At 41.8% G+C, this 26,384-nt stretch overlaps 1 protein-coding gene and 1 pseudogene across 7 annotated transcripts in view; one reads left to right on the top strand and one right to left on the bottom strand.

Annotated features, from left to right (window-relative positions):
• Nucleotides 1-14,267, top strand: part of Mdm1 (Mdm1 nuclear protein) — a 33,276-nt gene extending 19,009 nt beyond the window's left edge. For 5 of the 7 annotated variants that reach the window (XM_013521000.1, XM_013521003.1, XM_005397470.2 and 2 more), the window contains 3 exons: nucleotides 8,491-8,743; nucleotides 10,724-10,783; nucleotides 11,952-14,267. In XM_013521000.1, the coding sequence (XP_013376454.1) occupies nucleotides 8,491-8,743; nucleotides 10,724-10,783; nucleotides 11,952-12,064 (426 nt within the window). In that variant the 3' untranslated portion in view covers nucleotides 12,065-14,267. Of the gene's footprint in view, nucleotides 1-4,037; nucleotides 4,694-5,880; nucleotides 6,098-8,490; nucleotides 8,744-10,723; nucleotides 10,784-11,951 lie in introns of those variants that run through there. The other 2 variants (XM_013521004.1, XM_013521005.1) reach the window with 2 other exon arrangements.
• LOC102011508 lies at nucleotides 6,669-8,126 on the bottom strand (annotated as a pseudogene).
• Nucleotides 14,268-26,384: the final 12,117 nt, after the last annotated feature.

Below are 26,384 nucleotides of genomic sequence, written 5' to 3'. Positions count from 1 at the left end.
ACCCAGGGAGACGGGACCCGGGGAGACGGAGCGACCCAGGGAGACGGGACCCGGGGAGACGGAGCCACCCAGGGAAACGGGACCCGGGGAGACGGAGCCACCCAGGGAGACGGGACCCGGGGAGATGGAGCGACCACAGGGTGATCGGTGCCCCGTGAGCGTGTGTCTGGGACGCACAGTGCGTGCGCTCATCGCTGGAGCTGGTGCACACATCACGTCGTGACCCTTTCACCTCCCTCCCTCTCCACCAGATCCCGTCCTCCTCCCCAGGTAGTCTCCCTCCGTTTCTTCATCTGTCTCTTCCTGTGCCCTCTGAGTTGTTTATACTTCAGATTTCTCTTGTAAGAGAAACCCTGCAGTATGTAACCTTTTGTATCCGATTGAGCCTTATGATCTCAGGGTGTATCCATTTTCCTACAAATGACTCAGTGTACCCTTTTTTACGGCTGAGTGGTATTTCGTTGTGTACGTGTACCACGGTTTCTCTGTTTATCTGTGGATGGGCACACAGGCCATTTTCAAGAGTTAGCTGTTGTGAGTTGTGCTGCTCAACAGGGCGTGCGTGTAGGTGTCGCTGTATACGATGTCTCTAATTTTGGGGGAAGACACCCGAAAGGGGAATAGCTAGGTCACATGGAATTTCTATTTTTAGTCTTTGAGGAAGCTCCGTGCTGATTAACACAGTGGTTGTACGGATTTGTGTTGTCACCACCTATGTGGAAGCCTTGCCAGGCTTGTTGTTCTTTAGTTTTTGAGTCTGTGATGATAACAACGTTAAGGGGCCGTTTTAGGTTAGTCCTCACACATGCTGTGTAAGACAGATGGGGTGGGCTGTGTGTTTTTCTTCAGGGATGCTTGGTTGCAGAGGTACGGGGTAGGTAGAATTGGATTTATAAAACTGGGGTTTGTCATATGTCGCGTTCAGAGAGAATGACAAAGTGGTGGTAAGGGAGTCAGGGTGCATGCAGGGAAGTGATTACAGCAGTCATCTGCAGAGGCTGAGCTGGTTAGGGAGGTCCAGTAGGACGAGGGAAGGAGACATGCAGGGCAAATGCGACAGGCTCAGGGATGACTTCACGTATAATCGCGGGTGTAAGTAAATGGCTGAAGCAGAGTAGGAGCCGTTCAGAGGAGAGGTTCAGAAGCCTGGAGCAGATTTCCTTGTGGTTGTTTGTGGGTTCCAGAGTGCACAGTGGGGGTTTTCAGGGTGCGGGGAGGTTCCCCACCCCAGTGATTAGAACAGAGCCCACCTGACGGCAGGACCTCATTGAACGTGTGTTGGATGAATGAGTGACAGGGTGTCTATTTCCTGTTGCTTGTGTGTGCGCTCGTTTATGGAAGGAGCCGTGACAGTTGGAGTCCAGTGAGGACTCATTGTCCCTGTGGATTTCCTGCCCCGGCCTCGGAGCTGGCTGCCACCTGCAAGGTGTGAGCTTCCCGGGAGCAGCGCGCGCAGGCCTGACCCTGCCACGGTGGGTGATCTCACCTGTGTTTCCAGCTGGGTTCATGTGTATTGTTTTCATTTGTTGTGGAATTAATTTTTTGAAGACTCCATGTCCTTCAACATTTTAATGCCCATCTTTCCCTTATAGGGCGCACAATATGGTTTTGACATTTGAACGGCAAACTTTTCAGAAATAGGCAGGTTTCATATTAACAACTTGATTAGAAATCTCATGTGACTATGTTACCACCAGCATTGCCAGGATCTGTACTAGGAACTAGATTTGGGTATTTATTATTGTTTATCTGTTGATGCCTGGTATGTCATTAAACTTGACAGTCACATTTTTTCTTTATTTTCTTATAAAAGCTATTGTTATATATAAAATTAAGCCCAGAAGTCTTTCAGTTTGCAATAAGTTATTCCGATTGTTCAGTTTGATTAGTAGCACCTTACATCCCTTTTCACTGTGAGAATTAGGGAGACTATAGTATCACAGTGTCCAGAAATTTCCTCTGTTAACTTCCACTCCCCTTGCATTGTGAAAGTACGATGGGGCAGCAGCAATTGGGATACTTTCATCTTACATATAATAACTCGTTTGTCTACAGAATGGCTATGGAAGGTAGAGGTCTGGTACTTTGCTTATTTAGACAGTGAGACAGAGGTCACATCACTGTCACGTGGTAGAGTATACTTTAATTCCTGTTGCTTGCCCTCAGAGCCCATGATTTTCACCCTGAACCAGTGCTGTCTCATAAAACTTACTAAAGAGCAGAACTCTTACAGTATTGGTTTGGTCATCAGGGAGAGCACTTTCAAATATTGGCTGTTCATTCAGGAGTTTTCTTATCCACTTATGTAGGTGGTAGATGCTCTGGGAAGTACATGTTAATGAACCAAAAACGCAGTGCTGAAAACTAATAAGCAAAGTTCACACTGCTATTCTGGAAGGAATTGGCCAAATTGTGACGGTCAGGAAGGCTCTTGGAAATCAAGGGTGCTTCTTGAAGAAATCACAGTTCACCCGAGGTACAGAGGAAGTAGATGTTCTAACCATGTAGTAAGGGTGGGGAGGAGCAATGCAGCATGTCCCAGGATCTTCTAGAGAAAAGAATAGACTGTTAAGAAACAGACTAGGAAGTACACTGTGAGGCAGGGGGCACAGTGCAACAGCATGCGTGGGGGAAAGGTGGCGGCGTGGAGAACTTCTGTCATTATCTCTAGAGCAGTGTGAAACGCCTGAGCTATTTGAAGTATGGGAACATGGATGACTCCTACGTCTCTAGCTTTCCAAGAGGACTAATGGGGTGCCGTGCACTGAGGACCAAAACTTTGGGCGCTCTTTGGAGGGCAGCAGGAGTTTCATTTTCATTATTCAACTCCATATCTGATGGACTCTTAGTATGTTGCAGCCCCTGTTTTAGGGCTTTGGATTCGTTAGTGATTAAATAATTCATTAGTGATTAATTAAAACAAAACCCTTGCCTTCATGCACCCTCCATTTTCACTGGAGACATAGACATAATTTTTTAGAACTATATTTGTGTGCATATGAATTGCTTATTTATATTGTTTAGCTTTTAGGTTTATCTTTTTCTTTCTTTCTTTCTTTTTTTTCCTTAAATACATCATTATTTATTGCCATGACGAACTGCTTGGTCCAGACTGAAAGCGGTATGCAGAAGGGTGGCCCCTCCCACTGCAGTAATAATTAATGAAATGTCCCTGCAAAGTAAAGTGCAAGGAGTGTAAAACTGAAGTATGTCGTTCATCCAAAATGACGGATTGATTAAATGGTGAAATGAAACTTGCAGTCACTGCACTGGGCACTGTTTTTCAAGCGCCTTCTCACGACTGAACCTATTTCACATTTTAAAAGTGATATATAATGGCCACTTAGAATCGGCTGTATACTTTGATTTAATTACAAAGTCTCTTCTCTTTACAAACAATAACCTAGACACATACTGTTCATACTTTAAAGGTTAGATAATGCCATCTTTGACAGAATTTGTGTATATTATAAAAGTTAGACTAGCAGTTTGGTACATTAAATACAAGTGTCATTTGCATAAAGAGGACGTGTTCAGTTTTACAGAACAGCTACAGCTACTACAGTGAAATGCAGTTAGTGAAAGCCACACATTCCTAATTAAAAGGAATGTAAAGGTTTACTTTAGTGCCCGTATTTCTCTTGGATAGCAACTGCATTTTCCACACAAGGAAGAATAATATTGAGAACATTCTGTGTACTCTGAAGAGTGACTGATACAATCAGACCAATCCAAACGTTCATGGAATAGCGTGCAATGCAGTGACTCCAAAGTGATGAAGGGACCTGAAGAACAAAAATGGCTTGAATACAGTAGAAATCTGTGCAGGTGGACAGGTATTAAGTTGAATTTATCAGAGCTGGTATATTCCCAAAGAATCAACCTAGAAAACTGAAGGGAAGAAATACACCAGTTCCCATTCGTTACTCAGGTAAAAAGAATGGCTAACTCTACGGATAGTAACACATGAAGACAAGGTTTTAAAGAAGTGTTTGTTCTTTAAATGTCGATTTTGTTATTTGGCCAAATAAACTCAGGTGGGAAGTGCTTCCCTCGTCTGTTTCATGGATGGGATTATATAAAACTGACATAGCTGCCCTGAGTATTTGGTAGAATTCACCACCGAAGTCATCTGGGCTTCTGTTTTTTGGAAGGTTGGTAACTATAAATTCAATTTTCTCAACATAATATAGACCTGTTCAAGTATCTCTGTCTTCAGTGAACTTTGGTTATTTGTATCCCACAAAGCATTGGTTGTTTCATCTAAGTTGTTGAATATATAGATCTAGAGTTAGTAGTAGTATTTCTAATTAGGCTTTTTTTAGTATATGTGCTACCTGAGTGAGCACTCTAATTATGCTGTTAATGTCTACAATATATCTGTTTATTTCCATTTTTTTGAATGGTACTGGGGCTGGAACTGCAGATCTCATACATGCTCAGCAAGCACACTATTGCTGAGGGCTTTACCTGGTCCTGTTCTTTCATCACTGGTACTGTTAATCTGTATTTTCTATTTGCCTAGTCAGTCAACTAGAAGCTTACCAGTTTTACTGACCTGAAAGCGTGGCGGGATATTGAATGGGACCTGAACCCAGGGGCTACTAAATTACATCTGTAGCCCATTTTAATTTTCAGACAGGGTCTCACTAAGTCGCTAAATTGCCCAGGCTTGACTCCAACCTATAATCCTCCTGCCTCAGCCTTGCAGCATGGCAGGCATGCACCACTGTGCCCAGCTCTGAAATATTTTTAATGAATTGAAAATAATTGCACTGGAAATGCTAATTTCTTAACACTAGGTAAGAATAACTATTAATTCTTAATTAAGGACCAACTTTGCTTTTATCACAGTAGTAACTTTGTTTTGTGGTTAGTACTTTGTTTTGTGTAACATTTAAAACACTAAGCTGAGTGTAAGTTCATGCAAATTAAGATAGTTTAGGTTTAATTTCAGAAGGCCTCAGAGTTAAGTGCTGATCTTCTCTGGTCAAAACTGCATGTTAATACAGGTCTTCATTTTAGCCTGGGCCTCGGTGCTTAGGCATTTGCTGGTCTAACTAGAGAGAAACCTCTATCCTAGTGCTGCTCTAAATGTAAGCTCTTGCCAGGAATAGTGGCACACTCCTACAGTCGCAGCAACCTGGAAGACCGAAGCAGGATTGCCACAAGTTTTAGGCCAGCCTGACCTATATTGCAAGACCCTGTTTCAACAAACAAGTTTAAGCCCTTAGACCTACCTCAGAACCACACTGTATGGTCCTTAAAGTGATTTCTGAGCATGGTGGTGCACACCTGTAATTCCAGATATCCAGGAAGCTGATGCTGGAGGATCACAAGTTCAAGACCAGCCTGGGCAATTTAACAAGCCCTTATATCAAAATAAAAAGGCTAGCCATGTAGCTCAGGGATAAGGCACCCCTGGGTTCAATCCCCAGTGTGCCCCTCACCCTGAAAAAAGTGATTCCTAGGTGATTTTTTTGTTGTTGTTTTTTCTGTCTTTTTGAGACAGGGTCCCCTTATGCAGTTCAGGCTGGCCTTGAGCTCACTTTGCAGGCTGGTCTTGAACTCATAATGATCCTGCTGCCTCAGCTTCCCGAGTGCTGGGATTACAGGTATGCACCACCATGCCCAGCTCCTAAGTTTTAATAGAACACCTACTAAATCAAAATTGAAGGTATGACCTTAAATCTGCATTTTTTAGTGAATTCTCTCAGGTGACATTTATAGTGAAAGTAGAACCACTGTTCTAATCTCACAAAGGGAAAAAAAGAAAAGATTAGGTATTAAACTTTCAAGATACCAAATAGGCTTTTGAAAATAGAGTAAGGCCCTTAGCACATCTTTACTGATTTAATTTTACCTTACTTTCTTTTTCAGTCTTCCCTCACAACACTTGTGAAATCATCACGTCAACCTCACTTCCCCAGTTTCATGATTTATAAACAAGAAGTTTCAGCTGGAATTAGATCTCATCCACCATTGTTCTTACAGCCATGCCATTAATACCTAATGCCATTTCCCTCCACCAACCAATATGGCCTGTAATTCAGAATAAAACATTTTAAATCCGATGTTTAAATTTCATCAAATTAAGGTTAGCGTAAGACTGGTGCACTGCGCGGAGTTGTACGAGCAGACTGTACGGGCAAGCAGTGTTAGCGGTGTTTTTGTCATCTGCCAAATAATTATTTTTATTAAATCGATGCTCACGGGCACATGATTAAAATCCACTTAGAATACCCTGACCTTCGGGTCCAGCCGTTGGCTTTGTGTGCTCCTTAGATGTATTTGGTAGTTTCTGAGGTAAGTGTGCAGCCAGGGAGGTGGGTAATTAAGTTGAACAGTTACATCACTGACCTAACTGGTACCATTAAGGACTTCTAAATGGATTTTAGGCCATGCTAGTGTTATCAAAAGTACAGACAAGATTACTTAGAACTATGCAGAAAACCTGAGCATCCTACCTTTGCTTCCTATACATTCACATTCTCTACTTCTCCTCTTCCAAATATCCACTGCACCAAATTCTGCTTTCCACCAGCCCTTGAGAGTCCCCATCACTCATCACAGGGAGCATTAAAGGTAGTGCCGGCACCTCTGATGTATGTTCATTATGGGCAGCACTTACCAAAGCTAGCCTGAAATTATGCGTTCTTTCATCCCCACGTGCTGCTCGGCATTTCCTCTAAACCAGTAGGGCAAACCTTCCCCTTGTGTCCCCTCTCAAAACACTTTGCATAGGGGAAGTTGGAGCTAAAGAACTGACCAATGAACAGCACTACAATTCAAAAAACATGCTCTGCTGTTAAGTCTAATGTGCGAATACGATGAAAGACTGGAAATGGACGGAACCTTGTTCGAGTGTGGTCCCGGCACTGAACAAGCTCGCGAGCGTTCGTTTCCCCAGGAGTCATGCTCCAGTCTCCATGATGAACCTGTTTTCTAAGCAGATTTGTTCCTTAAGAATACACACAAGAGGGTTCCTCCTGTTATTTTGTGCTTTTTGTTGTTGTTTTGTTTTGTTCTGTTTTTGGCTGCTATCTGCACTGAGGACTTGATAGCCGCAACCCATTTTCGTTCTGAGCTAACACCCTGGTCAAGTCAGGAGTGCTCTTCCTGCTGCTGCCGAGTGCCGCGCGCCGGATGTGATGTCGCAGTTGCTCTATAAGCTCAGGATTCTGTTGTATCTGCTGAGCAAATTGCTGTCCCGCTTGGATGAGACTTCATAGGTCAGTCAGACCCAGCTCCAGCAGCAGCTCCCCCAGTGGCATTCGCCATCATTCCTGACAGGAGCTGTTGCACTTGAGGGTTCTGCGTTAAACTTGCTGCCGTACTGATGAAAGTGGGATTGTTTCTCAAGCTGCCACGTCAGAGCTCGATCCAGCCCCTGTAGGACGAGATACCTCTCCTAACTTCTGTTCTGCATTTTCAGATTTGATTTATAGGAATCATTTTCAGGGTCAAGATCTAATGCCTTTCGATAACTTCTAACTGCTTCTTCGAATTTATTCATGGCAGTAAGGGCCAGCCGCATCCTCCCGCAGGCCTTGCTCTACTTTGAATCAATTGCTGTCGCTTCTTCACCATCTTTTATTGCATCTGTGTAGGGACTTAATTTGCTTTGTGCAGCAGGCCTGTTGCGATAGTAAACCGCGTTATTGGGATCCAGTTCTGTTGCCTGTGTCTAACGATCTGCTGCAGCCGCGTAATTTCCTCCTTTCCTGTGGTTATCGCCTCCATCTTCTAATTGGTCAGCTTTTCCCACATCTTCAGGCACTAAGCTTGAGAGGGGCAGAATGTCGTTCTTACAGAAGGAATTTGTGAACACCTCTGTCAAAGGCTGTGAAACTGCTAGATGTGTATCTTCTGGGCTGATCTTAAAAACCGTCTCCCGGCACTGAATTGCAACTTCCAAGCTTCCTTGTTCATCAGAAGTACAAGCGTCCATCTGACTTTGTTCCCATAAGAAACGAATAACTGCATAAACTAGGTGCTTGATCGGAGACACTCTACAGGCTCAAACACTTCCAGAAAAGGGCCGCAAGAGGACGGCCGCGAGCTCGGGACGTCCGTGAGCCGATGCCCGCCCCTGGACCTCAGCCCTCGCCCGCGGTCGCAAACATGCCCGCTCCCACTCCGCCGCCCGCCCAGCCCACCCGGCTGTGCGCTCAGTTCTGGGCCTATCTTTTCCTTATTACTTTTAAAGAAATATTTATGTAGCAATGGTGATAATTTGTTGTCAGTCATATACATTGTATATTTTCCCCAAATGTGTTAAGTTTTTAGTTTAATTTTAGACATATTTATATTCTTTCTTTTTATCCAGTTAAATCTGTTTATGTTGATTGTTTTGCTTTTATAACAGCAGCCTAGCCTCCCATGGAGGTTGCATGCATTTTCCTCATATTTCTACTTATTACTTTTCTTTTCATTTGAATGTTTGGTTTCTTCCTATATGCCCACGTGTGTGTCTTTTTTGTCATTTAGAAAGGAAGTCGTGCTGTATCGCTACTCACTTCTCCTGCTGCTGGTATAAAAACAGTTGATCCTCTGCCTTTGAGGGAGGACTCTGAAGGCAATATCCCCAGATTTATTGAGACAACTCTTCCGGTTTCAAGAATCCCAGAATATCCAACAAATCCCCAGGGAGAGCCGCCTTCTCCGCTGTGTACCCCGCCATTCTGGCACCCTTCTCGTCGGATTCAGGGATCTCTGAGAGATCCAGAATTTCAGCATAATGGTAACTTTCTTTCTTTTTGCTTTGAACTTTTTGTCTTTTAAAATGAAAGTGACACTGCTAAAGTGCAATAAGAGTATGCTCTATATTAATAAATTATTTTTGTTTTTAGTTAATTTAATAGATCTTTAAGTAGGAAAAAGTCTCTTTAAGACACTGATTGCGCTGCACCAAGTTCACTTTTCACCGTGTAGAAGTGTGAGGTGTCTCTCGAGTTCTTACTGTACACCTGTGGGTGACCCGCTGGCGAGAGTCGGCCCCTCCTCTGCGGGTGTGACTCCCCAGAGTTCGCTGGCCAGTGCTGAGTGTGCCTGTGTGTGGCATGCGAGACCCAAAGTGGCTTTCTGTGGTCTTACGAGGGTTCGCCTTACTCTTCCCTAAACTCCACTGTGAGTGCCGAGCAGGCCTGTGCTGTCTCACCCTGCGTCTTCTGTACGTCGTTTTTCTTGCCGACAGCTTTGGGACTTTGTCTTTGCACTGGTGATACAGTGGTGTGTCTCCAAGTGGGCCCCGAACCTTCGTTTTCCTGGTACTCTGGAGACCTTCAGTCTTGAAAATTCTTGCTTCTGGGAAATTTTCTTAACTAGTAATCTTTCCTTTCCACTTTCTGGCCCCGCCATCACTGATGTTAGACATAATTATTTTTTCTGTTGTCCACCTCTTTTTGTTTTAATTTGAACTCTTCCACAATTTTTTGTTTTAATTTGAAAGTGTTAATTTTTGTCTCTTTTGTTTTTAAAATTTTCTATGATATTTTTAATTTTTAAGAACTTTTTAATACTGCAAACTTTTTATATAGCATCCTGTTCTTATTTCATGGACAGAGTGTTTTATCTGTTTGAAGAGAGAAAATGTATGGCATATGTACATGCGTTTTGAGTATGGTGCCATTGCCCTCGGGTGAGCCTGGTGTCCACTCGCAGTAGCTCTAAGAAGCATTGGAGTCAAGAGCCCCACACTCTGTTTGGGAGAGAGCAGTCACGCAGCTGTGTAAATTTAGAGAAGAATCTAGTGTCTCACCTGCCTTGTAGAAAGATTTTCACGTTTCCTGGCTTGCGGGAGATTTAGTGCTGCCACACCCCGCCACTGGGGGGCAGATGACCTTCCCCCAGGCTCACTTGTTTGCTGGTTTAGGAGCTCGGTGTGCTTGGGCGTCACTGCAGGCTCCTCCCCTTCGGTTTTTTCATTTTCTAAAAATTCCTCACTGTTTTCTTGTCTTCCAGTTTCTTTGTCCTGTGACTTTATATCACTTTTATAAATGTGTGTATTTAATCTGTCATCTCCAAAGAGATGTGCACTGTGTTTCTTTTCTTTCTTTTTTTTGGTACTGGGAATTGAACTCAGGGCCTTGTGCTTGCCTGGCAAGCGCTGTGCCGTGGAGCTGCACCCCGGCCCTTTTTGTTGTGTTCTATTTATTTATGTATTAATTCATTCATTTATTTATCGTATATTTCTTTACAGTTAGATTAGTATTAACACTGAATTCTTGGAGGTTATTTATGGTCTGCATATGTGCTAAGTACACTACAAATTAATGAGTGGCCCTTTGGTAGTAACTTCTATCAAGATTGAAAAATTAGTAAAGTTTCTGCTCGTGTACTTTTATTGAGAATTTACTGTAATTATCTTAGTCTGCTTTGTGCTGCTATAGCAGCATGCCTGAGACTGGGTAGTCCACTGTGCATAGAAGTGCGTTGGCTTATGGCTCTGGAGGCCGGGAGATGCCAGGGAAAGGGCCTGCATCTGGCACAGGCCTTCTTGCTGCAGCATTCCCTGGCGCATTGAAGAGAAAGCGGGAGAGAGAGGAGGAGGAGGCGAAAGCCCTCGTGGCCAACACTGCGAAAGGCCTCCCGCCCCGGCGCCGTCTAGATGGCAGTTCGCTTTCAACATGAACTTTGGAGGGACGGGCGTTCAGACTGCGTCACTGTTACATGCTCTTTATGGCTTTGAAGGGTAATTTTTTCTGCCTTCTTTTTTTTCAAGTGGGAAAAGCAAGGATGAACAATTTCCAGTTACCTCAGCGTGAAGCCTTTAACAATGAAGGTATTTTAGTAGTTACGTAAGATACCGAGAAAACGTGAGATTTTATTATATGGTAGTTCGTGATTGTAAATGATCTTATATTTGATCAGCACTTCATGGCTGACAGTGTTTCCACATGTGTTTTTTGTTGGATCCTTGAAATCCTGTGATGGGTGAAATAATCCCCATTTAAAAGTGAGTAAACTCGGAAGTAGTGAAGTCTTTTCTAGGGAAAATTGCCAAGAGACTACGCCTTACATCTCAGCAGTGCTCAGGCTCTTTCCGTGTTTGTACTCTATTCAGTTTGGGGATTCAGGAGTATTGTCACATTCTATCCATATTTTTCCAAATATCTGTATTTTTATCAATTTTCAGTACACTCAGAACAATATAATTAGGAAAGTAGATTTTTTTTGCTATGTAGTTTTCTGATAAACCATTTGCTTCTAATAGTGGCAGGAAGAATTTTGAATTCTTGTACAATCAAAATTGGGAAATAAATTTGAATTTAATATTTTATATATTAAATACTTTACATATATTGAAAGTATTCTCTTTAGCAAGTTTGGGGACATTGTTTTCAGGATTCAATGAGACTAGAAATTAAATGGTTATATTTTCAAATGCAAAGTATCTTGTAATTTTGAATCTCTGTTTTCTTTTTAGGGGAGGAGCAGTGTTTATAAATACATTTATAATAGATGTGCTTACTCATAATAGGGAATTTAAATAATAAGGATAGCTTATTAAAGTCAAATACTACTTCTGTATTTCATGAGATTAGTTTAGAAATGTGATATAGATACCATGTTAAGGTAAAGCTTTTGTTTTTAAAAATTTTAAAAAAGCTTTTTGCCCCAAATAATTACTTTTGAAAGTAGACAAATTCATGATGAACTGCTTCCAAGTAATACTGAAAGCATAAGCTGTCAATAATGACATTATGGGATTTCAGAATGGAAAAATGCTCACTTAATGTCAAACTGTTCAATACCTATATATGATAAACTCGGAAAATTACCATGAAATATGAAAGTGTTAAACATCTTACATTGATGGATAATTTTTCTGATAGACCCAACATTGATATAAGGCTTGATACTTTTAATTTCTTTAATGTTAGCAAAATACAATATTTGTTTAGGAAATATTTTTGCACTGAATGAATTTTGGAACTGTTCTGTTACAGATGAGGACAGATTGTCTGAGATTTCTGCTCGCTCTGCAGCTTCTAGTGTCCGCGCTTTTCAAACTCTGACACGGGCTCAGAAAAGGAAGGAGAATTTCTGGGGCAAAATGTAAACCTACTTGGGTTTGTTTTTTTATGCACAGAACCATTGGCATAATTTTTCGTTATTGATCACTGTGTTAAGAGTTCTGGATTGTCTGAATCTTCTGGTATTTCTAACTGAAATTATTTGATTTTTTTCAGTAGTTCATTTTACTTGGAAAATCTTAACCTAGGCTTGTACAAATTTAACTTTAAAAAATTCTTTTATATCTATCCCAAAGTACAAAGACATAGATTATGTATTTCCGCATGTTTTTCTTCTCTATTACGGGTCAGCGATAGCTGGTAGAATTGTGAATTTCTCCCATCCTGAGAATATTCTAAGGAGAAGAAGTGAAGTAAAATTAAGATCCAAATGTGGAGTGTCCTCTGAGATTGGTTCTTTCTATCTTTATAGATGTCATACAATGAATTTGTTGTTCGTTTACCTTTTGCTTTAGTGTTTATTTTTGTACCTTCTTTATATGGATGCAGCATTATTTAAGATGATTGTACTTTGAAATTACCAGCTGTATATATTTTTCTTATTTATGTAACACAGTTGGGTGAGAGACTATATATATTTTTGATCTTTGTGTGTATTCTATTTGTATAACTTTGGGTTACATTTGAATAATGTCTCAATTTTGAAAAATTATTTGTATAATGGAGAACTAAAACTTTGTAGATGTTTTGAAATAAAAATTGTTTAAGTGTGTCTTCTCCAGAAGATTATTATATAGAGCAGTTATCTTTTAGAAGCATTCTACTGAGGGCAGGTTAATCAAAAGTTATAAGTCTGTTACAGCTGTCAAAATGCAATGCAGCTAAATCTACAACTATTTATGTAAATGTAGGACAAATATGGAATTTTTAAAGCAGGCTCATTTTTAAAAATCTAACACAAACTTTGATGGTATTCACTCATAGGATATTCCATTGTCTTACTCTATTTTACAAATCACAAATTTATTTCTAAAAATAAAGATCTTTATAAAACATAAGATTTTTACAATCATACATAAAAAGTACTGAAGATAAAATATACAGAATATTAATGCTGCTAAAGTGCTTAAATTGGTCAAAAGTGCTTTTGTGAATCATTGGTTCACAGTAAGTTTGTTAAAGATCTCATGTGAGGTTGTAAAGAATTATAGGCATCCAAATACTTGCTTATATTCCACTGAATTTTTAAAATAGTGTGTTGATAGAGAAACTTACTGATACATTAAACATGGAAATAAAAGTTTAATTATGAAATGACTGCATTTTAGAACATACATTGTCTTCTAGACAAGTGTGTTCTGAGGTATATTGGTTGTAAAATAATTTCAGAATTTAACTGTCCCTTGTAGAAGCTTAAAAATAGTCATCACTTTCTCCCTTTTAAGAAGCTGGCTAGTTTAGTTGACTCAGACAGTTTTCAGTGACCAGCTGTCTGTAGTAAAGAAGTTGTAGCAAACGTTCAGGGACTTACGCATTAACTCACATGTATGTTACCTGCAGTGCAGACTATCTGGATGTGCCTGTTACAGTGAATCACACATGGAGTTGATCTACCAGGTGTCAGCTAGACTAGGGTATGGTTTTCGTGAGGCACGGTCCTGATCCTACTGGCTTTCTTGTCTGATGATTTAATTCTGCAGTATGCCGTAGACTACCTCTATCTTAAACACTCCATGGTGCAGGGGGAAAATAGTTTGAGGAACCCTCACTGTTTGTGCACTTGTACTAGCAGAGTAATTCAAAGGACATGGATTTGAGCTGAGGGCTCAGTAGTCTTAGAAGCATAGAACTGCCTCAGGAGATTTGATGGTGCTGAGGAGCTGCGATTGCTAATCCAATTTTTACCATGTTACTAAGGGATGCTTTTATGTAGAGTTGACTGGAAATGTTAGATACTATAGCTCAGTGAGTTTGGACAGATGTATACATCTGTGAAGCTACGACCGCAATCAAGATACGCTTCCGGCACCTCTGAAAGTGTTGACATTTTCTTTGCAATCAATCTTTTCATCCTTATTCCCTAAGGCAGCTGTTAATTTGCTTTCTGTCAGAAATGTTCATTTGGGAAAGTGTTATAAAAATGGAGTCATCCCCGATGCCTTGCTTTTGCTTAGTGTATTTTTGAGAGTCTTTTGTGGTTTGGCATGCCTGTTCTCATTTGTTCATCCCACCGGTGGACTTCGTGTTATTTGCAGTTCGAGACTGACATGAATAAAGCTGCTGTTCCTACTTGTGTGTGAACCCTTCTCTTTGGAAAAGTACCTAGGAAACTCAACCTTTAATTTACCTTTACACCTACTTTGAGTATACGGTACGTCCAAATCAACATCACAAACTCTCTGTGTCTAAGTTGGTATCTCATAAGCCAGACTGGGTAGTGAACATCAAAACCACCATGCAAGGCTTTTCCAAACCGCACACACCTGCCCTTTTACCACCCCCACCTCTGTCTTTGCTCCAGATACCGAAATTCTCAGCATTTCCCTGAGAACTCAAATAAAAATGCACAGGTACACATACATGTGTGTGAGGTTTTGCTTGTTAATTTTTGGTGTCATCTCTGGATCCCTATAGGAGTCTGAATTCCAAGTTAACTCTTGAAGGTTGGTTTTCATAATTAAAGATAACATGATAAATGTGCTTAGGACATAGTAGATACTACTGTGCAAGTTAGTGTACATTACCAATTTGTAGACGGGAAAACAGACTTTGACTAAGTGACTGGCCCAAAAGCTCTGGGCTGGTGAATGAAATCTAAATCATACTTTAGATCCACCCACACTCTCTTCTCTAGAGTTTTTCTGTTAAATTTAAGACCTACAATGATTGAATTCTTTCTGGTTGATTCATCTGGGAGTCAGTTTTCCACTTTGCCTTCTTGGAAGAGAAATAGCTACCTCTCTTTTCTAGCCAGGAAAACGGAGTGTTGTACAATCCCTGTACAAACGGATTCAACCAGAATGAGAATGTGTTAGCATTCAAAATAAACTTATCCTTACACAGAGCCGTGTTGAGATGAGCTACCCAAGGAGCTCCAGGATGGATCACATAGCTTTGTTATAGTTCCATGTGCATTTGTCTCCGGACTTGCGGAAGTTCAGCAGAGGAACAAATCTAAAATGGTGATCCTAGAATCATTTATGTCTGGCTTTGGAATATGCTTCTGACACTTTTGTACACGCAGTGGGGAAGCTCAACAACTTCTCAGCATAATCTAAATTATCCATTATATAGTGTGAATTGTTGAGCTTCCCCCTTGCATATTCGCCTGTTGGATGCTGGAGCTGGCTCCTGGGTCTGTTGTGTAACGTTCAGGGGCCGCGGTAACAGGCTCAGGGTTCCGTGTTTGTCACACTGCCGCCGTCAGTGATCCGAGGTGGCTGTGCCGCGTAAAGTCACCCCTCGACAGGCAGGACTGTGCCCCCCGGGCCTGGTCACAGCTTGCCCCTCCGTGTGCATCCGGCCAGGGGTTTCTTCAGCTCTGTGCTCGTGGGCTGCTAGTGTTGGCTTTGATCTCTAATCTAAATACATCTTTTTGCTGTGGTGAGCGGGGGCCCAGGAAGACGCAGGCTTTTGCTCTCAGGCTCAGAGCCAAGTTTCTCGAAGTCTCATTTACCTTTCCGTTCCTGTTTCAAACCATGGTGCTCTCAAGCAGGGTGAGCGCTCCCATCCCCTGCCAGTGAGAGAGCGCAGTCATCCTGAAGATGGCGTCTGCTTCTCCTCCACCGAGCGCTGCATCCACCAGGCTCATTCGTGGCTTTCTTAGGCCCCACAGCCCTAGCAGAGCATTTCCTTGGCAACAAGTGAGAAATGAGGACCGAGGGGACACGTGTAAGTGTACTGAGGTTACTAGACCGTGATGTTTGGCGTGTTCACACCAATTCAAACCATCTAATTTAGATTATGCTGGGAAATTGTTGAGCTTCCCCCTTGCATATTCCCCTGTTTTATGCTGTAGCTGGCTCGTGGGTCTGTTGTTTAATGTTCAGGAATTTTGTGAACAGGTTGTTGAGTCATTACTAGTCTGGAACTGGCCATGGTGGGAACACTACACCACCGAGATCAGCAGGTGCTATGAATCAGGGCTTCTCCTCTCCGCTCTCCAGAGGCAATTTGCAAGCCCATTGCTGCAGCCACCAAATCCTTTGTTTCCTGTTCTTTCCATATTATTTGCCTGAAGAAACAGTTAAGGAGATAAGAAGCAAATCAAGATATGTCGCTGTGTTTATTATACATTCATATCTCCCTTGACTTATAAAAATAAAATAATTTGGTTCAGTTTCCTTTCTTGGCTGAAATCCACCTAGAAAATAAAAATGATCCACAAATAGCAGGTAATAGAGTTATAGAGGGAAACTACCCAGGACACACCTGTGGAACATGGGGCCTAGAAATCTGTAGGTATAACCTTACAGGTGATGCTGATATTTGGGTAGCTGGGAGCCACTGACTTTAGAGTTATAATAACCTATGGACTCAACTCCATATTGAGGAAGCTTTTTAAACTTTGAGCTTGTGTTCTTCACCTTGGAGAGGAGGATAATAGCAGTTTAGTTTTGAGATAAATAGCATAAGGTCTATAGAGGTGTTTCACTATGCTATTGAAAATATTTTTGTTATAGTGGCAAATTTCTATTTAAATAATAGGGAATAAAAGACTTGTTTCATAGCGGCTAAGGTTAAATTTGTCACAAAGGAGTCAAGGTACCCTGAAATCATGGCAGCTGTCATCACAGACCTGTCTTTTATGACCTACATTCAGCTCAGACAGAGGCAATTTGGGGTAGGAGTGATGAAATGATTCGTCTGCTTCCGTTATGTGGTAAAGCAAAAAAGATTCTGACTGCAGTTTTGTGACTCAGCGATTGTAGAAGCTGGAGTCAATTCCCTGATACATGCAAACTATATTATAGTAACCCTGAACTGGAGATGTTATCAGTATGAGTCAGAGAATGCGGAGGTGAAGGACCAAGATAATTACTGATGAAAGGGAAGATAGGCAAGACTGGTCTCTGGATGAATATGTACACAACATCGAAGATTTCCTATGTTCGCTGTTAATTATTTCTCTTTTAAGGTGAACTAAGCAAAACTCTGGCTTGTAATATTCAGAAGAAAATAAAAGCTAACCTAAACACTACACATACAGGCAAATGTAGATGCTTTACATTCATAACTTCTATTATAGTCAGTTTGGGCATTTCAGGAAAATTTTACCCACAATGAGAACTTTAGCATTCAGTGTTCCCGTTAAGTAAGTATTTAGGTCAAAACAGTTAAGGTGCTGGGAAAATCAAAACAAAATTGAAAATAGGTTATGTGACAATACTAACACTCTGGTTCTACAAAGAACCCAGACTGTTTAAAGTTGACTGTGTAAGTTCGCAAAAAAGGAGCATTCAAAGTGCCTCAGTATTTAAAGAAAACATGTAGCATTAACAAACCCAAGCATGATCAGATAAATTAATTTCTGTGAATTTGGTTGCCAGAATCAGACACACAAACTTGAATACTGTATGGTATTTCTCATCTGAGTAAGGCAAAGTACAAACTAAAAGAAAAAGGAAGGCTAGAAGGACAGAGGGGAACGGGAGGGAAGAAGATTCCGGAAACCAAGGGTGAAGGGGTGGGGAAATAGCTACAGTGATGCTATGCCAGGTACAAGTTCCTAATAACCTCCGTGAATGTTTATATACCATTAACATGAGCTAAGATTAATAATATCAACAAGAATGAAAGGGGGGAACTAGAGTCAGAGGGAGGGGGAAGGGGATTTAAAAAGGAACAAACTATTATGAATGTGTACCAGCTCCCCAAAATGATTATAAAATGCATGCACTGCAAACGTGTACTAATAAAACAAAATTTAAAAAGGAAAGACAAGACATGATTTAAGAACCTTGTGGATCCACGCTGTAAGGCCATGTCAGTTGCTTTTATCAGTCAGAATCACAATGTTGGGACCAAGGAAACATCTTATCCATGTTTATTTTTATAATTTGAAGAGATATAAAACTATATGGTGGTAGAGACTAATACATTAATTTATACTGCTCTGCAGTTGATTTAACAATACAATAGAAACAGAATTTGGAAGCAGTGACACAGTTCTAATATTGTCAGAGAAGCTGCTAGAAAGACGCTGTTTCTTGTACAAATTTAGTGATTATTTTCATTTTTCCATTCATGCCAATTACCATGCAAAAATTCCACAAAATTCCTCTTCCAATAGTATCTCAGTGTGTCACTGAGTAGTAACCTACTTAAAAAAGTTGGGTACAAATAATTACAAAACAACTTAATAGACACCTTTTTTGGTCAATTCTATATAAGGAGAAAGGTAATTTTCTTCCCATGCTTTATGGATTTTCAGATTGTCTGTGACAAAGAATTTCCATTTCCTCCTCTCTCTGAAGGACAGCACAGCCGGCAAGCATTACTTTTGCTTCTGTCAGGTTCCCATTGCTAGCTGTGTTTCCAAGTTGCTCATAACAGAAAGTCCACCCAAGCCACAGTGAAACATGGCCTGTGTGGTTTGTGTGTGCCTGAGCGCTGTGCGTGAGACTGTTGATGACAACACCAACACACTCATTTTGCCATTCTGTGGTCCCTTGGTGTGCCTGAAGTAAGAGTGAGAGTAAACTATGACAGAGCTCCCGTGCTTTCCCCTCTGCTCATCCAGCCTGCCTTAAAAAACACCTACCCTCTCTTTGCCTGCTGCTTGTCCACAGGAAGTCTGGAGCACGTTCCTTTCTGGGGCCTAAGGTACTGGTGGCTGTAGGATCCGGAGGTCATCTTTGCCTTGACCTCTGCAGGGTGCCTGGAATCCAGACGTGGCAAAGACACAAAGTCAAATGTGTTTAGAATGTAGTCTTGTACCGCTTTTATCTCTGGGTGAAAGACTGAATTTTCACCAATATTTCTACAGTAGATCTTCTTTCACAATCCTAATAGATCATAAGAGGCTGGACAAAAAGAAATAATTACAAATGTTAATTTTAAGTAGAACTTTTTGTGTCTTACAAGGAGACGTTTGAATCACTTGTTAGCCATGTAATAGCTTTGTGATCCTGGGTCAGTTAACTCAGAGTTCCAGTAATGGAGCACATTAAATAGGATTAACAACCATAAATTACCTCAAAACATGTGATTATTAAATAATTTCATGCATTTGAAACTCTTACTTCTGGAATATAATTATAGCTTAATAATTGTTATTACTGTTTCTTTTATGTTTTATCTCCTACAAACAGTTTTACTTCCCAGAATATGTGGGGTATTTAGAGGAATAAAAATTACTTTGATACTTTAAAAAATATAGCTAGGGTGTGAGACAGATAGTTAGGACAGTGGTCTACAGGCCGAGAGGATCAACCTCAGGGGTACGGCAGTGCAGTGGTAACACCTGCCGTGCCTTCACCAGCTGCGGGGGAGAGGGCTGGAAATGGATTGTAGACACTGGCCGGGGACTTGGCAGGGGGTGGAATCTGTACTGCAGTGGCATCGTTTTGATACAGGGGGTATAGATTCTTCCTACCACCACTGTACATCAGATAATTTTGGTCACGCTTTATGTGTTCCAGTTCAGCACTGGCCCATAAGCCTTTCTGACCTATTGGCTTATTTAATCCCTTACAATCAGAGGGCTTTAACTGCATCACTAGAGAGTCCAGTTTTAGATTTGGTTTTCTAAAGATAAAAATGTGATCATACAAAGCCAATGTTTCTAACCCCCGGGAAACTAAAACTGGCCAGACTGGGGTTGAAAATGGGAAGGGGGAGGTGCTGGTGGGTCCCCGAGGAGGGGCTGTTCCCTGCGACGCTCCTGATTTCAGTGGAGGCTGCGCCGGCTCAGTAAGTCGGGCAGTAAGTCAGCTACTCGGGGCGCCCATGGGGTCACCCCTTCTCGACTCCACCTCAGTGCTCTTGCATTGGTAGCTTGAAATCGGCCCCGATGGGAGAGTTTACCCTGCAGAAATCCACAGCTGCTTCAGATCGGGGTCTCTCACTGTGGAGACCTAGAATGTCGTTAGACATTTACCTGTTTGGGATTCTTGAAAGTAGGATCTGCCGCACTTCCCCAGTGGAGTGGAGAAAGTTGCCAGCTTTAGGGACACGTGCCACTCCTTGTATTATGTCTGTCAAAAAGTAGAAATGGCCGTCATCGGTGGCTAAGCTCTGAAGGAAAACTAACACAACATGCCAGCGTTTCCCTGGTGACAGAGGGGCCGTGGGGAGCGCTCAACACTGTCTTGTTCTGTGGAGGGGCTCAGTCAGCGCAACAGAGCTGGGCCTGTGGGCATCAGTCAGAGCCCGGGAGCAGCTGCACGTCTCGGGAGATAAGAGCAGACGGTGACCACACAGGGCCAGTTCCTGCCTTTGCCCGCTGGTGGGAGCAGTGTGCAGGCAACTGCAGAGGGGTCAGAGAAGTCAGTCTTAACCGTGATTACTTGGAGTTGACTCCATCATGGTACCCACGTGCATGGGACTTTAAAGACCGGGCAGCACTGTAGAGAAAAGGAAACGAAATTCTTTTCTTGTACACCTGAGCTTGTGGCCTGAGCTTTGTTTTTATCACTTTCACTCTTAAGAAAGTCACAACACCAGCTGGGGAGTCTGCACAGACAAGTTGAGAACCACTTCTCCAAGTCCTTTAGTTGTAAGTTATAAACATTTGATAAATGAAGGCAGCAAAGTATTATTGCCAATTTATGATTTCACGAGAGAGTGTCCAAGGGTGGTGCACTGGTTAAATGGCTATGACTGAGACTTACTGGAATCAGATGTCAGCTCTGACAGGATGAGAGCGCCATCCTGGGCACTTTATGGAGCATCTCTAGCCTGCATTTAGTTCTGCTGTAATGATTAAAAGAGCAGGCTCAACAGGACTCCTGCATAGTCATCTCTAACAGCAAACACTCCATAAATATGAACTATCACCATAAACAAAGTAATGTGAGCAGTACCCACTAGGCAACTTGTCCTGTGCCTACATTACTTACTTCAGTGTTCTAGGTGATCATTCAGTACCCTCTCCCTTCTGTCACTCAGGAATTTGAGGTAAACTGTAACCCAAGTCCAGGTCTTTCAGCTTCCTGTCCTTGCCATGCCTCCCACTTCCTCCTAAATCCGTGAGACCCTGAGATGAGAGGTTAGCACCCCGCCCAGGTGGCTGCCGGAGCCCACTGCTCTACCCGAGGGTCAAAGGTGGCGCCCTGGATGGCAATATCCGGTCTGAAGGTCTTGTCCTTTGAACGTCCAGCCCTATCAGAGCACACACGAGATGGGGTTGTACTGGAAAAAGTTGCTTCTCTGAGAAACTGAGGTTTCAATTAAAAGACACTTAAATTAAATTATTGGATTGAACTATAAGAGATTGGGATTTTTTTTGCAGGTGAAAATGGCCCTCCGAGGAGGAATTTAAAATGAGACTGGCCCAGTTCTGTGCCTCAGAACATAACCGTGGAGCTGCTCTATTCAATTTCTTTGCCTTTTGCATCCTGCCTGTCCAGATCAAAGCAGCTGCCTCCCCATCTTCTCTGCTGAGTTAGCTCAGCACTCGATAAACAGCCCGTGCATGCCCACTGCAAGTGCTCTGGGGTCTGAGAACGCAGCATTGCCAAAGTACTTGTGAAACTGGGCCAATCAAATATGTCACTTCCAATGAAGGTCTTACCGAATTTGATTCTGTCTTGTAAAACTGTGAATTGGCCATATGAACACTACTCAAGTGCGCTGATTTCTTTAAGTTGGATTCTCAGATAAGCACCAGCCTCACAGAGCTCTCTGCCTCTGATGAGAGCAGATAAGCACCCTTTCCTTGATGTGGCAATGATATAATTTTTGTGGGTAGTAGCTCAACTGTTTGCCACCAAATACAGTCTTGACAGAGTCTTATGTAGGGTACAGATATTACTGTTATCAGGAGTGAGGACATGTGCGGAATAAATCTCCAAAGTGATTATAAAATAGCTGCATCCAAACCGGCTGTTGGGAACTGCATTGAAAAGATTTCCTGTCTTTTTTTTTTGAGGCAAGGTCATGCCTTGTAGCCCAGCTGGCCTTGAACTCATGACAATCCTCCTGCCTCAGCCTCCTGCAAAAGGATTTTCTGATACCAAGTGGTAGTAGTAGTTTTAAAGGATTTGGTGAGTTTAACCAAAGATGTCCAATCTGAGTTCAGATGCTCTACACCTGGTTAATTTATAGTAAATGGCCCAGGTCCTGCTGTCCAGGTAACACTCCAGGGGCTCCCACACCTCACACACATGGCTCCAATAGGCACTGTGCAGATGTAGGCACCATTCTTCAATTCAAAATAAAAGTTCAAGTAAAAATTAATAAATTAATAAGAGGGAGATAGTGAAGCTGTTCGGTATTCCTCCTTCATAATTTCCAGGCATGTATATGGTATTTTGCCTAGTGAGGTACAGAAAAACAGGCTCCCTTTCGTACAGGTAGAATACCAATATCAATATCAATATCAGTATCAGTATCAGTATCAGTATCATCAGTGGCTGTGAGATGCTAAGCACTTGCATGTCCCTGACAATGTGCTGACCGCCTGTGTGTGGACAACCGTATGCAACCTTCCCTGTTATTCTGTGTCTTACAGGTGAGGAAACAGGTCTACAGAAACCGAGTACGGGGGCCGTGTTCAGGTCCCATTTCGGTGGCCTTTGGGGGCTGGACCTCATGCCTCGCTGACTTTGGAGGCCACAGACGTGATCATACTGATGAGTTGCCCCTCGGAGAAATGTAACCAGTAAGCAGCCAGACCGGATCCACAAACACAGCTGGTGTTCACACGGACCAGATTTCCTGTCCTGTGTGAGCAACTGTACGTTTCTTTTAAAATTCCCAACCCCACATCTAATATTGTCATGATTTTCCTTCCCTTCAGACACAAAGTCTGCCTTTGATTCATTCCTGTGCGGAGAATCCTTGAGCAAGCCATCCTTCAAGTGTGACCTTTATTCATTTGTTATGTGATAACTCTCTCTTCAGCAAGAAAAGGAAGGGCTACATAAACTGGCCCTTGGAGAGCTTAATTCTGCAAGGCTCGGGCAGATATTACCTCAGAATGTGAATTAAATATGCTAAATAAGAAGAGGAGACAGAGCACAGTGTTTTCCAGTCTTTATGCCATATTCTGTGTCAGCGTTATGTTCTTTAACATTTTACATATGGAAGAAACAATATATTCATATGGCTCAAAATCAAAACAGTGTAAAGTTTGATTCCATTTTTCTTTCATGAACTTTCATGAACATTTACAAACATATATACATATGTAGTTGTTTTATTACCACTTTTGCTCCTATCTACTTTTATTCCCCCTCCAAATGAGCAGACATTTTTATGAGTTTCTTGTATAATCAGCTTCATGTAAATTTAGGCAAATACAAATGTATGTGTATTCTCTTCTCTTACACTAAAGCTTTTTTACTTAACAGTATATTTCAGTGACCTTTCTGTAGTAATACATACACAGAATCCACTTTCTACTCTGTATCTGTGTATAGTATCCCCCTGTGTGGCTATGCCACAATTTATCCCTCCTTGGTTGTCTGTGATTTTGTAATGACATGATTACACAATTTAAGTGAACACCTGTACAAATGAATTTTTTTCTAAAGTAGCTGTACTTTTAGGATAAATTTCCAGAAGTGGGATTATGAGGTCGAAGGGTAAATGCACTTTTGATGGTTGGGCTCTCCATCAGCATTTGGTAAGAAGCTCCCTTCTCAGTGGAGTGGCCAATAGAATGCGTTAGTTATCTCACTCTTGAATCTCTACCAATCTGATAGGTTAAAAAGGATTTTCTAGTGTAGTTCTGACATAGAATTTTTTGAAGTGACTGAGGCTGAGAATCTTTTCATACATTTAAGGGTAATTGTATTCTCTTTCTATAAAAATCATATACTGCTGAAATCATATTGCTTGAGATGAGTTACAAATATTTTTGCCAGTTTGAAACCTGCCTTTCGTTGTGTATTATTATCATTATTATTTTGCCATTCAGAAAGCTTTTGTGTGGTTAGTAGTTTAGGGACAATTTTTCTTTCATGAACTTTGGACTTTGGGCCACAGTTAGAAAGTGAACCTCTACTCTGATGCTACAAAGGAATTTACATATATTTTATCATATGTTTATTTTATCATATGTTTATGTTTTCCCGTGTCCCATGTTTAAATCTCTGATTTGTTTGGAGTTAAATCTGATGAGTATTACCTTAGTTATGGACCCAAGTTTGTCTTTTTGCAGCTGATTTCCCATTGCCATTTTACTAAAAAGCCCTCCTTACTCCATTGATCTGAGAGTTTGCCTTTACCATATAGCAAATTCCTTCAGGCATTTGGTGATAACTCTGGTTTTCTGTTCTTTTCTACCAGCTTATCTGTACATTTATCTAATAGTACCACACTGCTTTGCTTATTGGGGCTTTATAGTATATTTTGATAATTTCAGCCACTCCTTGCCCCTCCCCTCCTCCCTCCACCCCCTGCTGGAGCTGAGCTGAACCTCAGACAGCTCCAGGAACTCTGGTGAGCCACTGCCACCCCTCACCCACGAGCATGGGAGCCGGGCAGAACCCAGGACAGCTTTAGGGGCCTGGGGGCCACTCCCTGCCTGCCCCTCCCCTCCGTGGGAGCTGAGTTGAACCTTGGATCACTTTGGAAACACCGGTGAGCTGGCCCTACCTTTGCCCCACAGCTTGGGAGCCAGGGGAGCCCCAGCACCCTCAAGGGCCTTGGGTGCCCCTCCCTGCCCCACCCCACACCCTTGGGGGAGCTAGGTTGAAACTTAGACAGCTTCGGGGGCCTCAGTGACTGTGTGCTTACACGCCCGCCAGTGTGGGAGCTGAGCTGGGTAGGGGCAGTGTGTGGAGCTGCGGTGACCACGAGCCACCCAGTGGAAACAGGGCTGAAACCCAGACAGCTTTGGGAATCCCTGGGAGCCAAGCTGAGCCCCGGACAGCTGTGGGAGCAGTGGGGATCACACCCTGCCTGTGCATACTATCAAGGGAGTCACGCTGAGCACCAGAGACCTTTGGGTCCTTGCCCCCCCACTACAACATCATCCTGGGAGTGAGACTGAGCTCCAGAGAACCTCTGCATCTCTGAAAATGACAAAACAAAGGAGCAAAATGCAACTGCAGACCTCTACCCCACCCAGAACAAGTCCAGGAGATATGGACACAGAACAGCTTGGATGTCATACTACACCTGAAATTTCTGAAATAATACCAGCCGAAGTAAAGAAACAACTCCATCAGGCCATAGAAGACATGAGATCAGAAAGGATCTCTGAGGTAAAAAAAGAAATGACAACAATAATGAAAGAATTGCTTAGCATATCTAAAGAAGACATAGAAAAAAAATAGAGGAACATAGTAAATTAATGGAAACCTTGAATGAACAATATAGAAGAGAACTGGAATGCAAGAAACAGATTCAAACAGATATCCAGGAAATTAAAACTTCCATTGAAAGCCAGCAAAACCACTTGTGTGAAGCTGAAGATAGACTTTCAGACCTTGAAGACAGTATTGATGTGAATGACCATGAAAGGAAGGATCTCCTAAAAATAACAACAAACCAAGAAAAAAACAATTCAACTGAAAGACCAAGCAAAGAAAAACAATGTAAGATTAATAAGTATCAATGAAACACAGGTGTCAGCACAAATGACGTAACAAGACTTTGTGGAAGTAATAGCAGAAAATTTCCCAAGCATGGAAAAAGAATTGAACATCCAGGTAAGTGAGGCATATAGAACTCGAACTAGTCATAACCAAAATAAATCTACACCCAGACAGATAGTGATCAAGATCCCAGAAATTCAACAAAAGCTCAGAATATTAAAAGTTGCTAGAGAAAAGAAACAGATCACATATAAAGTAAAGCCCATCAGAATCACAGCAGATTTCTCATAACAACCATCAAGTCAAGAAGAGCTTGGAGTGAAATATTTCATGTCCTGAAAGAAAACAACTTCCAATCCAGATTTATGTACAATGCAAAACTATCCTTCAAATTTAATGGAGAAATAAAATATTTCACTGATGAAGGTAAACTGAAGAACTTTATGAGTGCCAAACCAACTCTACAAAGAGTACTAAAGTTATACTAGAAAGAGATTAAAAGGACCACAATTTCAAGAACAACAATAAAAAGGAACCACCAGGCAGAGGAAGCAATTAAATGGAGGGAAAAAAGAGTAACGAAGAGCAGGAAGATAACATGACAAAGATAAGCCGGCACATATCAGTTATAACCATCAGCGTAAACAGTCTCAATTCACCAACCAAAAGAAATAGACTGGCAGACTGGATCAAGAAA

Source organism: Chinchilla lanigera, unplaced genomic scaffold (genome assembly GCF_000276665.1).
Source record: "Chinchilla lanigera isolate Chin_1 unplaced genomic scaffold, ChiLan1.0 scaffold00057, whole genome shotgun sequence".
In the NCBI taxonomy this organism is placed as follows: domain Eukaryota; kingdom Metazoa; phylum Chordata; class Mammalia; order Rodentia; family Chinchillidae; genus Chinchilla; species Chinchilla lanigera.
Note: the sequence above shows the minus strand (reverse complement) of the source record. Positions and strands in the feature narration are given on the sequence as shown.